A 14,707-nucleotide genomic window follows, 5' to 3' on the forward strand; every position below is an offset into this window, starting at 1 on the left:
GGAAAAGAGGATTTAATAGAAATCCTGAAGTTCCTATCCATAATAATTATCATGGTGGCCATAGCAGATATAGAGGTCACAGGGGCTATTCTCAACGAGGCAGAGGAAACTATTCTGTGCGCAGCTTTGAGACAGATAATTCGGGAAACGAATTATCACCCCAACCAGGTCCATTGGGGGAGCAATAAATATTTTTAACATGGACCTATCGTTGTCAAATTTTATCGTCGTTCAGACCCAAATGACACAAAATGAAACAATAACATTAATCGTAGATACTGGTGCCGATATTTCTTTAATTAAGCGAACAAAAATCGATAAAAACCAAATAGTTGACAGAGCAAATGCTAGCAGGATAAACGGTGTTACAGAAGGACATATAACTTCCATAGGTACTACTAAAACTGTAATGTTTATTGACAATTTTTCTTTAAAACAAAATTTTCACATAGTTGAGGATAATTTTCCCATACCAGCAGATGGAATTCTTGGTAGAGATTTTATTACACAATATCAATGTCAATTGGACTACTCTAATTGGACAATGCAAATAAGACTTCATAATAATTTTATCTCTATACCAATTCATGACAGCCCTGCAAAAGATATGTTAATTATCCCCCCGAGATGTGAAATAATTAGAAAAGTAGAAAAGTTAAAATATCTTAAAGAAGATTCGGTCGTATTAAATAACGAAATATCCCCAGGCGTTTTCATAGCATCAACCATAATTTCTAGGTCAAGTCCAATAATTAAAATTCTAAATACAACATGCGAAACCATAACCATAAATAATCCTAAAATTGTAACCGAACCCCTAAAAAACTTTTCGTGTTATCAATTGCATTGTAATCAAAATAACCGAAAAGATCAACTATTAAAGGAATTAAATAAAAACATCCCGGAATGCGCGAAAAAGGAAACCACCGAATTATGCATGGAATTTGCTGATATATTTGGGTTAAAATGTGATAAATTAACAACAAACAATTTTTATAAACAAAAAATTAAATTAGCTGATGAGCATCCTTTCTATATAAAAAATTATCGAACACCGCTTTCCCAATCTAAAGAAATAAATGCACAGGTAAGTAAAATGTTAGAGGAAAACATAATAGAGGAATCTAATGCCGTTTACAATAGTCCAATCCTTTTGGTACCTAAGAAATCTAAGGGTCATGATAAAAAATGGCGACTAGTAGTGGATTTTAGAGAGGCAAATAAGAAAATTATCCCTGATAAATTTCCATTGCCTCGAATTGACGATATTTTAGACCAACTAGGCCGTGCTAAATGGTTTTCAACCCTAGATTTAAAGGCGGGCTTTCATCAAATACCACTTGCAGAAGAATCTAGAGATTTTACAACTTTTAGTACAAGTACAGGTAGCTACAGATTTACAAGGTTACCATTTGGCCTCAGAATAAGCCCAAACAGTTTCCAGAGGATGATGAATATAGCATTTGCTGGAATAACACCTGAAAAGGCTTTCTTGTACATGGATGACGTAATTGTAATTGGTTGTTCAAAAAATCATCATTTACAAAATTTACGTAGTGTATTTGAAACGTGCAGAAAATACAATTTAAAATTAAATCCCGAAAAATGCAATTTTTTTTTCGCAAGAAGTTACCTACCTAGGTCACAGGATTACTAGTAATGGAATTTTGCCTGACGAGTCAAAATACGACATTATTAATAAATACCCAGAGCCTAGAAATGCTGATGAAGTAAAACGCTTTATAGCATTTTGTAACTATTATCGCAGGTTTATTCGAAACTTCGCAGAAATTGCAAAACCTCTTAATATGTTAACAAGAAAAAATACGCAATTCGAATGGAGTGAAAAATGTAAACAAGCTTTTATTTTTCTTAAAAATTCGTTGTTGCAACCCGAAATTTTACAATACCCAGACTTTAATAAACAATTTATTTTAACAACAGACGCATCAAAAAATGCTTGTGGCGCTATATTATCACAAAACTTTAATGGGCAAGAATTGCCAATAGCTTACGCTTCAAAATCATTCACTAAAGGAGAATCTAATAAAGCGACTATAGAACAAGAATTAGTAGCCATCCACTGGGCGATTCAGTATTTTAGGCCATATTTGTACGGAAATAAATTTTTGGTAAAATCTGACCATAAGCCTTTAGTGTATCTCTTTTCTATGAAAGACCCATCTTCAAAACTTACCAGGATGCGATTAGATTTAGAAGAATATAATTTTGAAATTGAATATATTAAAGGAAAGGACAATGTAGGAGCAGATGCATTATCGAGAATTTGTATTAGCGAACTAAGCGATTTGGCGATAAATAACAAAACAGTCAACGTATTTGCAGTAACACGGGCAATGGCAAAAAAGGATACTACCTTAACAGAAGATAATAGCGAGAATGCTAGCATGCCGTTTACGGTTAAACCAAAAGTCTTAGAGACTTTAGAAAATAGTAATATTTTAAAATTAGCTTATGTAAAATTTAAAATTCAGCATAAATATCTATGGATAATTATGGGTAAGAATAAAGATTTTATAATCGAGGATAAAATGTTAATCAGTAATGACAAATCATTCTTAGGAACAGTTTTGTCTAAGCTGGAAAAAATGGCTGCTGATTGCAACATTAAGGAACTAAAGCTAAAAATAACAGATGAAATATTTAAATTGTGCACAATAAACGAATTAAAAAATATTGCTATAAGTAAATTAAAAAATCTTACTATTTTTCTGTATGAAGAGCCCAAAATTATTAAAAATAATGATGACAAGTTAGCGTTAGTACAGGAATATCATGATAATCCACTTACCGGAGGTCACTGTGGACAGAAAAAATTGCTTAAGAAGCTAAGAACAAATTACCGATGGAAAGGAATGTCCCGCGATGTCAACAAATACGTTAAAAAATGTCAAAAGTGTCAAATTAATAAGAGAAAAATAACTCATTCAGAGCCAATGGTAATAACACCTACACCACAAAAAGCATTTGACATCACATGTATCGACACGATTGGACCATTCAGAAAAACTCCTAACAACAATATGTATGCAATAACAATCCAGTGCGAGTTAACTAAATTTGTCAAAATTATCCCTATTCCGAATAAAGAAGCTAAAACTATAGCTAGGGCAATGTTTAATGAATTTATTCTTAATTATGGCCCAATGCAGGAAATCAGAACCGATATGGGCACTGAGTATAAAAACGAAGTACTTACATCACTTTCTGAACTTCTAAAAATTAAACATTCTATTTCGACAGCCTACCATAGTCAAACTATAGGTGGTTGCGAAAGAAATCATAGAGTCTTAAATGAGTTTCTTAGAATGTACATAAACGAAATGCAAGACGATTGGGATGAATGGACAAACTATTTCAGCTTTTGTTATAACACAACTCCCAGTGTATATCACGAATATACGCCATTTGAATTAGTTTTTGCACGTAAGGTTGATTTTTCTAATATTTTAAATGGTACTTTGATAGACCCTGTATATAATATCGACGCATATTATCAAGAAGTCAGATATCGCTTACAAATTGCAAATAGACGAGCCAATGATTTTATTCAAAAAGCAAAAGTTCAGCGAAAATTAGAATACGATAAACAGTCTAAAGAAATATATTTAAAACCCGGTGACTCAGTACTTTTAAATAATGAAAATAGAACGAAATTTGACCCTTGGTATAAAGGCCCTTTCGTAGTAGAGGAGGTAGAAGGTGTAAATTGTATATTAAGTAATAGTAAAAGTGACGCTAAAGTGAAAGTGCATAAAAATAGATTACAGCATTTTTATAAGTGATTAAAGTGAAAAAGCCATTTTCAGTGTTTATCGTAGAAAAAAAAAAAAAGAAAAACAATTAATTATGTCAATTATAGCAGTTGTACCGAAAAGAAAACATGTACTAGTTTTAATTTACTAACCTTGTAACCTAATATTTTATAATACATATTATGTACTCATAAGTCAATGCAAAGCTTCGCAAAAAGAGGTTCATAATTTAATAACTTAACACGTATTGTTTAGGCTTCGAAATAGTTAAGAATTATGTAGCATTATATTTAAATTAAACAACTTAAGTACATGTGTACTTTAATTAAGTAATAAGTTTATTTAGGTAATAAGTTTGTTTAAGTAAAATTAGGGTTAACATTTTAGGTTTCATTTAAAAAAAAAAAAAAATATATATATTTAAATCTATACTCGATCGATAAATACTTTTCTTTTCTATCCTTTCTTTATTATTTATTTTCTTTCTATTATTCCTCTTATCTTTTTCTTAACACTTTCCTTGAACCTCTAATAATTTTATTTTTATTGTAAAATAGAAGTGTAAAATGTAGTAAAAAAGCGCATATACCTTATGAATATTTATTTTTGTACGAAAGTACTCCATTTTTATTTCATTAAAAATGTAGTTCATTCTTTCAAAAGGGGGAGATGTGGTACAATAATATAATAGTGATATATGTTATTTATTTTCAAGTATCATACTGTATATTAATTTGTTATACAATGAATTATTATTATTGTTAAATATTTATGCAATACTATTGCACACGTATGCACGACAATTATGTAGAACACTGTTTTTAAATAACTACTAATATACCAGATATCATCGAAGAGAGTAATATACAATGGTGTAAGCGCATTTGGCATTCTTATTTATAATTCCTAAATCGAACCTTCACACTTAAAAGGCTTCTACACTGGCTGCATATGTTATGGCTTATAAAATGGCTAAATATAGGCTACCCATACTCTGAAGCAGAAATTGTAAAAGATTGTATTGTGAGTATAAGCAAAATTTTATCCAGAAAAAATTAAAGAGTTTGAGTCTCTCAGCTTATCGCAAAAAACAATAACAACGCGAATTGATGCCATTGCATCTAATTTGTCGACTCAATTTAAGCAGCGGATAGAAGTGACACTGCACATTTATTAGTCTTCATTAGACGCTTTTATGACGAATTTAATATTACTGAAGAGCTAGCTTATTTGCAATCGATAGACGGAAAAATAATAGAGCAAATAATTTATAATGAATTTTTCGAAGGCCTTCAAAATTATGAGATACAGATGGAATCCCAAATATGGTTGAAAAAAACTCTGGATTTTCAGATATTTTTCGAACCAGAATCCTAATCACGATGCTGTATTTTTACACTGTATAATTATCAGGACGTCCTTTGTAAAGCTTCAATAGATATTACTCATGTACTTAACGTGGTTTCAAAACTAGTTATTATGAGTTGATCACAAGGCTTGATTCACCGACCATTCCAAGAATTTCTGATTCGAGTCGACGCAGATGATTCTTACCTTCTTAACCACACAAGGAATGAACCATTTTATACGTGTAGTGTGGCGAAGAATGGTTTAACTCACTTTCCGCCTTTAAAATCCATGTTACTTGTGAGTGAGAACAAACTAAAAGAATTCACTCAGCGTTTTTCTTCACACAAAAAACTAGGTTTCAAGATTTTAAGAACATTCAATCATCGCTAGATATTTTCTTAATGTCGCTTAATGTAGAGCCGCAAAATGTATCTACAGAATTGCACTTCGAAATTATTAAAATGCAGTGTAAAACCCACTTTAAAACGTAAACGTAACTTTTAAATGACTGTTGAACACCTTTTCACACTGCTGAAAGCTGCTTTGTCACACCTCGAACCAGCTTTCAAAAATATTATATAAAAATCAAACAAAAACAATTTTATATGTCAAACGTCTACCATGGCATGGCCTTCGAATAAATATTAAAATAAATATTATTTAAGGTAAAAGCTAATTTTTAACATTTGTGAGTAGTACTATAATATTTTCGTTAAAATCTTTAATACAAAATGCATTTTTTAAAATAATTTTGGCCCTCCTCTAGCGTTCCTTAAACTTCATGGCCTCCCATTAAAAAAGTTTACCCACCACTAGTAAATTTATATCACACAACCTTTGAGGTACAAGAATTATTCGTGTATGAAATTGTTAATTTGAAGTTGTTTTAACGTCATATAAATGCTTAGAATATTTTTTTACTATCATGGATAAAGTTAAATTTCACAAGGCCATGTGTCTTGCCATGCGGCAGAACAAGAAAAACTACCCGGTACGAAGACAAACAAATTTTAAACTATTGAAAACAAACCATATTTCTATCTTCCTGTGAAATTAAGGCAAAAATTGCTGAAGATCTACAGATTACTATATCATCAAGGACTGTCACAAAAAGATTATTGGATGCTGGGTTACATGCCAGACGATCGACCAAAAAAAACCATTGGTCTCGGAAAAAAAACCCAGATGCTCGACTTGAATTTGTGAAACTTCATGCTAATTGAACAGCCTATGATTGGAAAATAGTTATTTGGAGTAATTAATTAAAATTGAATAATTTTAATAGCGTAGAATTTTGTTTGTTAAAAGCCCAAAAGATTAAAGACAACCCAAAGTACACTATTCCAACTGTAAAGCGTAAGGGTGGCTCCGTTATGGTTTGGGGCTGTTTTTCAGAATTTGGTATAGGACTATTACATCGAAGAGTTAGCATTATGGATTGCTTTGTTTATAGATACATAACACAGAACACATGGCATTATATTTAATCCCAGACATTCCTCCAAATATTTGAAGGTTTGGTTTAGATAAGAAAAATAGCATTTCCCGAATTTATGTCGAACAGAAAATGTATGGGAATATTGGATAAGGAAATACGAACAAAACGAATTGAAATGATTTACAATTAGCTTGTAAAATTTGGATTATCAAATTATTCACGGGCTGGTATCTCTAATGCGGAACGCGTTGTCTGGAAGTAATTAAAAATAACGGAAACTTCTAGATAATTTTGAGATGAAAAAACTAACTATTTGTATGTAACACATTTTTTTTTCAATTTTTTAAAAAGAAATTTATAGCAAAAATAAGCTGTTCTTAAGCTTAAGAATTACACAAGATTTATTTTATCTTAAGCCGAAATGGCGTTTTTTTTGCAAAGTTGCTCTATTTTTCGCCAATACTATACCAATAGTAATAAATATTGTGGTGCACTCGATTTCGCCACTCGAATTTCTAGTTTTCAAAGTTAAAGGAATTCCTAATGTACAATTTTGTATAAAAATTTTATAGCCTAAAAAAAACATCAACTTCTGTTAGGCTCAGATTTACAATGGATGAACTTAGCCAAGTCTAATACTAGAATTTGAAATTGAAAGTTCCTCACAAAAATGTATGACAATTTAATATCAATAATAGAAATGACGAGATTCCACCTGGCTTAAGGATTCCTAATAAATCAAATAATTATTTTGGTCAGTTTGTAAACAAAATAAACAACGCTTGTCCTTTCTCCAAACAAATTTATCAAAAAATTTACTATCTTTTACGAAAAAAAGTTTTTATCGTGAGAATGGCTAATATTCACCTAATACCTAAGAAAGCCAATCCATCAGATATACCAGATCTAAGACCAATTAGTTTATTGCCTATTTTCTTAGAAATTTTAGTAAATGTTACGGATGACATAATAAGAACATACTCAAAAAAATTAAGAATGTTGCTATACTTTGCTCTTATCTTAAATATATAAGTTTTGGCGGCTCTTTATCTTTTTTTTTAATACCTATACCACACAATAGCAGGCAGACAGGAAACATCTGGTATTTTGAAACTTTTGATGGGGGTACCTCAAGGGTCAATATTAGGTCCAATGTCATTTTTGATATATATCTTTGATTTCCTTTCCAAACTTAATTCTTGCTTCAATTACGGTTATCCTAATAATATTCAACTTAACCACAGTTTACTATTTACAGTTTAATGTAAAAAGAAGAATAGAACCAAATGCATTATTAAATCGTAATTTTTATATAATATACGCAATTATTCGTTGAAAATAATTTAACACTGAATGCTAAGAAATCTCAGTTTTCGTTATTTGGTAATAAACTAAACCAACTGTGTATCCGACAATAAACGAAATAATACTTTCAAAACTCCAAAACCTTAAATCCAGACAAACCAACAGGACTCAACCAGCACCAACCTCTAACCTCCCCGCCACCATCATTAATGTGTCAAAAAGAACCCTTACCGATGCTGAACAAAAGGTGTTAAACAGAGGACTAAACTTCGCCATATCCTCAAAACCATCCTTTATAGACATAGTGTCTTCAGTAGAATCAATCCACCTACCACGTCCTGAGGCCGATGAATTTCGACACGAGGTAAGGGTTGCTCTAGACTCACTTAAAAAACAGAAACCTTCGCAGAACATCAGCAAAGAAGAGGAAACAGCTCTCAGGAACCTCAGAAGTGAAAAGAACATCAAAATTCTCCCTGCAGATAAGGGCAATGCAACTGTGATTATGGACCTGGAAACCTACGAAAACAAGGTTGAGGAAGTTTTGAACAAAGGCGAATACAGGCTACTATCTAAGGATCCGACGACAACCATAGAAGGTCGAATTTACAGAGCACTTAAAAAGTACTCCTCAACATTGTCGGATGCGGTACGCTTTAGGCTGACACCACATTATAGCAAACCTCCACACCTATACGGACTACCCAAGATTCATAAGGAGCAAATGCCTCTGCGGCCCATCACGAGCTCTAGAAATTCGCCGACATCAGAACTCTCGAAATTCCTTTTGGAGATCATTAGACCGATCCAGGGAAATGCAGCGTCTTTCGTGCGAAACTCTGCCCACTTTGTAGACCTTCTTGGAGGGATCGAAGTCGAGACCAATGACAGATTGGTGAGTTTTGATGTCGAAAGTCTCTACACCAATGTACCCATAGGAGAGTCTCTTAACATCATCCGAGACAAACTAAGCAAGGATGCAGCTTTCTCAACTCGGACCACACTGCCTCTGCCTCTGCCTCTGGACGGGGTGATGGAACTTGGAGATCTGTCTTCGTAATTCTTACTTTCAGGTCAAGGATAGATTCTACGCCCAAGACGAAGGACTTCCGATGGGTTCATCTCTTTCCCCAGTAATAGCAAACATCTTCATGGAATGGTTCGAGGAACATGCAATAGATGCCTCCCGTTGCAAACCCAAGCTCTGGCTTCGATATGTGGACGACACCTTCATCATCTGGGACAAAGAGGAAAAAGCACTTCAGGAGTTTCTGCTTCACCTCAACAATTTTAGACCAACAATCAAGTTCACGATGGAGACAGAAAAGGACTCAGCTCTACCTTTCCTAGATGTCCTCGTTAAAAAGGTCGGCGGAAATCTACGAACTTCAGTTTATAGAAAACCAACACACACGGGCCAGTATCTGCACTACGAGTCCAACCATCCGGCAACCACCAAAGTAGGCATCATAAGATCCCTCTACAATAGAGCTCGAACCATCTGTAGAAACGACGAGGATCTCAAGACTGAAGTGGATACCATCTACAAAGACCTACAACAGAATGGATATCCAAAGAAGCTAATAAGTAGGACCATCCAAAGGACGCGTCCAAATCAAATCAGAGACGAGGCCACCACGACAACCAGACTTCTACCCATACCTTACATTAGGGGTACATCGGAACAAATCCAACGCATTGCCAGCAAGTACAATATTAGAACTGCCTTTAGATCTAGCACCACTATCAGAAGCGTGGTATCAAAGACCAAACCAGATGGCATGGTGGATACCAAAAATTGCGTCTACCGGATCCCATGTGAGTGCGGTGACTCATACATAGGTGAAACGAAGCGCCCCCTAGAAATCAGAGCGAAGGAACATCGCAGCTGGACCCAAAGAGGAGAGGTTTCCAAATCCGGAATAGCAGAGCACGCGTGGCATAATGGACACAATATCCATTGGTCAAAAGCCAAGATTCTGCACAAGGAACAGCACTGGCGGAAGAGGAAGTTCGTAGAGGCAGCTTTCATTTCACAGAATCAGAGGATCTTCAGCCAGCCAAGCGTCGATATACCCAACATCTGGAAGCCTCTACTTTCAGGACAGTGTAGGATCTAGAGAGACGCGTGTCCTCCCCCCCCCAACTCTTTTCACGGATGACTTTCCCTCCCCCCCTCCCCTTCCACATCGCTGCACACATCTAGTATATAAGCCTATAGAATAGTAGTTTGCTGTCAGTTTACACTTGAAAACGGTTGGAGATACTTACCAACCGAAACGTCGTGTTACATTAAATAAATAAGACAATGCAAGTCCGACAAGATGTTTTCACTGTACCATTGTCTACCACCTTCAAAAACATCTAAAGTTAGTGTAAAGCAATTTGATTTAAACCCATCAATGAGGTACACCACAGTATAAAGATGTTATATTCTTCTGAATTTTAATCTTAAGCAGAAACTATGCCAAAATTTAGGTTTTTTAATTATGTATGTCCGGATCTTGTTTAAACTATGACAATGAAAATAATAGCCGTATACAGAGGTTACAAGGAATATGTGGAAGGTTTGTTTTTGGCATAAATAAATAAGAGCCAGTTTCTAATGAATTGAAAGTTTTTCAATCAACACCTTTTAATAATATCTGAAAAGTTCGTTTGTTAACCTTTACTTAATACATAAAATCTTTATAGAATTAGGAAAACCATTATAACTAAAGAAAAAACTGGAATATCGCCATCATCCTCATTCCCTTATATCCAGTTTAAAACTGCAGCATTTAAACACTGTTTCTCATATATTGCTTTTAAGTTGTATAATAATATATTTTAGAAATAGTGTCTATCTTTTTCTCTATGTTGTTTATTTGTTAGTAGGTTTTTGGTTATTTTTTTTTAATATTTAGGAATTTATGAATTTGTAAAAAGTTGGACATTTAAATTTGCATTTATTCAAATAAAATTGTTACATTTAAGGTTATATACAGTGTGTTCCATACATAATAAAGCAATTTAAATAATTAAGAATATAATTTTTTTGAGTGCATTGAAAACTTTAAGGTAAATATCTCGAAAAGGGTTAATTGTAGGTAGATTTTTGAAGTATACCTTTTTTAAGCAAAACTGTTTGCACAAAACTAAATTATGTCTAAGAAAGTTACAGAGTTAAAAGTAAACTCAAATTGTTACTGGTGGCGCCCTCTATGACATAATTTAAAAAAAGTTAATTCTAAGGTTTACCATATAAAAAAAACCATTGTCCAAATGTTGTTAAAAACGAAGAATAAATGCTACATTTATATCGAAAATTAAAAAAAAAACTACATTCAATCTATCTTGGTTGCCTTTCAACTTAATTCAAATTCAACTCAACCTCATTTTTTTTTAAGGAATCTGCTGTTAAATTATTCACCAGTGTTTATGCGACACCCTGTGTATGTCTAAAAAATATGTCCCTGTAAATATCGCCATCTATGTAGTAGTCATAACAATGAAATACTGATTAAAACATGATTTATTATTAATAATTTAAAGATATTTGATAAGGTTTTTACTAAAAGTGTTAAAACTGTCATTTTAGATCTTAAAGAATACCGCCTAGTAGTAACAAATTTGAATTTTTCCACTTTTCTTTTAATTATTAATTTCCTAAAAAGCAGTTTCTTAAAACACCCACTTATCGTAGTTGCATCCTAAATATTAAAGAATCCTCATAGGGTATACATATTTTTATATGTATATATTTTTTTTAAAATTAATTCAACATCATGTTCTTTACGGAGTAAGTTCTAAAGGGAATCTTGATATTTGGACTCTATCACGGCCTCTAATTATTTGATTTAATAAAAATTGACTACGATTTTGCAGGAACTTTAAACGCACCTATGCTGATTTCTGTTATTCTCGATCAAATTCCCTTAAAAATACAACTTTATGAGTACTTTAACGAAAAATCATGTTATCCATCATCAATTTTTAGGAAGTCATAAAAAGCCAAAAGATGGGGCATTTTTTTAAATTAGTAAATGATTACTATCCTGGAGAATGTTTTTAATGATAAAATGTCAAGAAATTTCAAGAAAGAACATTTTTACCCAATAGTTCAAAATAAAAACAATCCTTGTATCTGAAAAACTTGCTGGATTAAAGGCAATTGATGATTTTTGTTTTAAATACAGTTTTCACTTAATCTTTTTTCCTTTTTTATACTAGTGGTATAAAAGAGTATACTAGCAGTAAAAACTAAGTAGGGAGTTCCTGGAACTCATTTGAGCGTGTAAGCTCATTAAGCATTTAACCCCTTAAAATAAACACATTTTATATATTTTGTAAAAAATGTACATGCTTTAGTTACAAGAGACAAGTATAGCCTTTAGTTGTTTGTAACGCCCTTGGAATTTACCTAAGATAAAACTTGTAGAGCACAAAGTTCTTAAAAAATCTTTATTCAACGTCTCGTAAATTTTGTTGTAAAAAAATGGGTATTAAGTCATTTTAAGTACCACGGAGAATTAGTGGAGCCTTTAATCCCTTGTAACGCCTTTACAATTCACCGAAGATAAAACTTTTCGAGAACAAAATTATCTTTAATCTTCAAGTCTTACCTTCGCCTTAATTTGATGGGCATTACCCATATGGATAACTTTCTCAGTAGCGGCAGGCACCAAAATATCAACTTCATGGAACAAAAGATCGTCATCGTACTTCTCCGCTCCGGGGAACCCGTTGATGGTTCCGTTATTAACGCGCCATTCTTCCAAATCCTTGGGATTGATACCGTTGGGGTTGTAAATGGACCCGTCGTACTCGATCACCCCGATACATTTGGCCCCCGCCCTGTCCAAGTATCTCATCGTATGCAGGCCGACGTTACCGAAACCTTGAACGATGAAAGTTTTGCCCTTCCAACCGGGAGTCAGGCCGCACATTTGCATATAGGCCTCCTCATTAATGAAGTTTTCGATACCGTGGAAAACACCTCTGCCGGTGGCGGATACTCTACCGTGGATACCGCCCTGGTTAATCGGTTTGCCGGTTACGCACGCGTGGCTGTTGATGTCTTGATAACCGATGGTTTTTGAATAAGTATCGGCTAGCCAGGACATTTCTCTCTCGCCGGTTCCCATGTCTGGAGCTGGGACGTCGATACTGGGTCCTGAAAAATTTTGATTTTTATTATCGAAGTCTGTCCCGTTACAAAACACATCAAGTTTTTGAAATTTGTTTTGCCAAAAACATGTTTTTTTAGCGATCTATTAGTAAAACGACGAAATAGTCGTTAATTTTTTCTCAAAGAGACCGGCTTAAATTAATAAATAGTAATAAATTAAAGTCCAAGTCACAGGTCTCAAATACAGTACAGCAACACGAAGAAACAACTCAAACAACTGAACCACCTCCTTTTGAGTACGCGACATATCTCCGAAACTAATCGTGCACAAGATTTCGATTCTTTCACGTTCGGTCAATTTTCTCATATTTCATACAATAACAGTAGGTACTAAAGTGTAGTTACTAATAAAACGCAGGATGACACTGCTTTCGCCTCTCAAAAAAAATAAACCCCACTTACAAATGTAAAAAAATAAATTAATTTTGTACAGTGCACCCGTAAAGTAGCGGATCAATTCAATAAAAATGAAATGGACCGTTTCTGAAAAAAATGCCCGAACCCGTCGATTTTAATATTGGATTTAGGGTGTATCTACGTGGAAATGAAATATACAGGGTGACTCAAAAAAAAAACAGAAATGACGTCATCAAGATTTTTTTTTATGGAAACCACCATTTTTTAATGCAGAATCAGAAAGAACGTATTTTTTTACAAAGGATATGGTACAAATGAATAGTGGTTATATAAGCAATTTTAAACGAAAAATAATGATGAAATGTAAAATTAAAGAAATACCTAAATTAAATGTTCGAATTGAGCACCGTAATAGAGGGGAGTTAAATCGGGTGATCTGAGTGAAATCTTTTCCAACGATTTGGAAAAACTTCATCTAGATAATTCCGAACGGGAAAGCATGGTGTGGCGAGGCTCTATCTTGCTGAAAAAAAAGATCACGTTGGTGCATGTCGGATTCTTCTAAATCCGATGCAAAGTTATCAGAGCGGGATAAGATCATTTTGAAGAAAGTCCAAATACCTCTCACCAGTGAGAGTATCATAAAAAAAGTAAGCTCCTAAAACTCTTCCTTCCACTATGCCACACCACACATTGACTTTTTGAGGATATTGTGTATGACATTCTGTCAACCAATGAGGGTTTTCGGTCGCTTTCTTTCGACAATTCTGTCTATTCACATAGCCGTTTAGAGTAAACGTTGCTTCGTCAGAAAATATTATCCGTTTTACAAAATTATTGTTATCATTACATAATTGCTGCATTTGCTCACAAAATTCATGTCGGCGATCAAAATCATCTTCCGATAGCTCTTGAAGTAAGAATATTTTATAAGGGTGGAACTTACAAATTAACATTAGAAGCCGTGCCTGTTATTGTGGCTTTGAGATTATCTTGGACCGTTAACAGAACGTTGAGCTCATCTTCTTCAGTTATTGATCCCCGACCAGCTTTTTGAGTATCCCGAACATGCCCGAATTCACGAACTTTGCTTAACTCTGCTTATCACGCTTTGGCTAATAGGCGACCAATCATAATGAGTAAAAAAGAATAAACACCACTTGCAAATGTAAAAATACTTCAAATAGTTGCGCCAAAATGCATTTAATTTAGATAGTTATTTCTTTAATTTCATATTTTATCATTTTTCGTTTAAAATTGCTTATGCAACCACTATTCATTTGTACCATATCCTTTGTAAAAAGAAATGCG

General features: G+C 33.6%; 1 protein-coding gene across 3 annotated transcripts in view; it reads right to left on the bottom strand.

The window, feature by feature from the left end:
• The window catches only part of LOC126741610 (glutamate dehydrogenase, mitochondrial), an 87,370-nt gene that overhangs the window by 43,540 nt on the left and 29,123 nt on the right, over nt 1–14,707 (bottom strand). For all 3 annotated transcript variants that reach the window (XM_050448110.1, XM_050448109.1, XM_050448111.1), the window contains exon 4: nt 12,474–13,024. In XM_050448110.1, coding sequence (XP_050304067.1) covers nt 12,474–13,024 — 551 coding nt within the window. The remainder of the gene's footprint in view (nt 1–12,473; nt 13,025–14,707) is intronic.

This window comes from Anthonomus grandis, chromosome 10, assembly GCF_022605725.1.
Source record: "Anthonomus grandis grandis chromosome 10, icAntGran1.3, whole genome shotgun sequence".
In the NCBI taxonomy this organism is placed as follows: domain Eukaryota; kingdom Metazoa; phylum Arthropoda; class Insecta; order Coleoptera; family Curculionidae; genus Anthonomus; species Anthonomus grandis.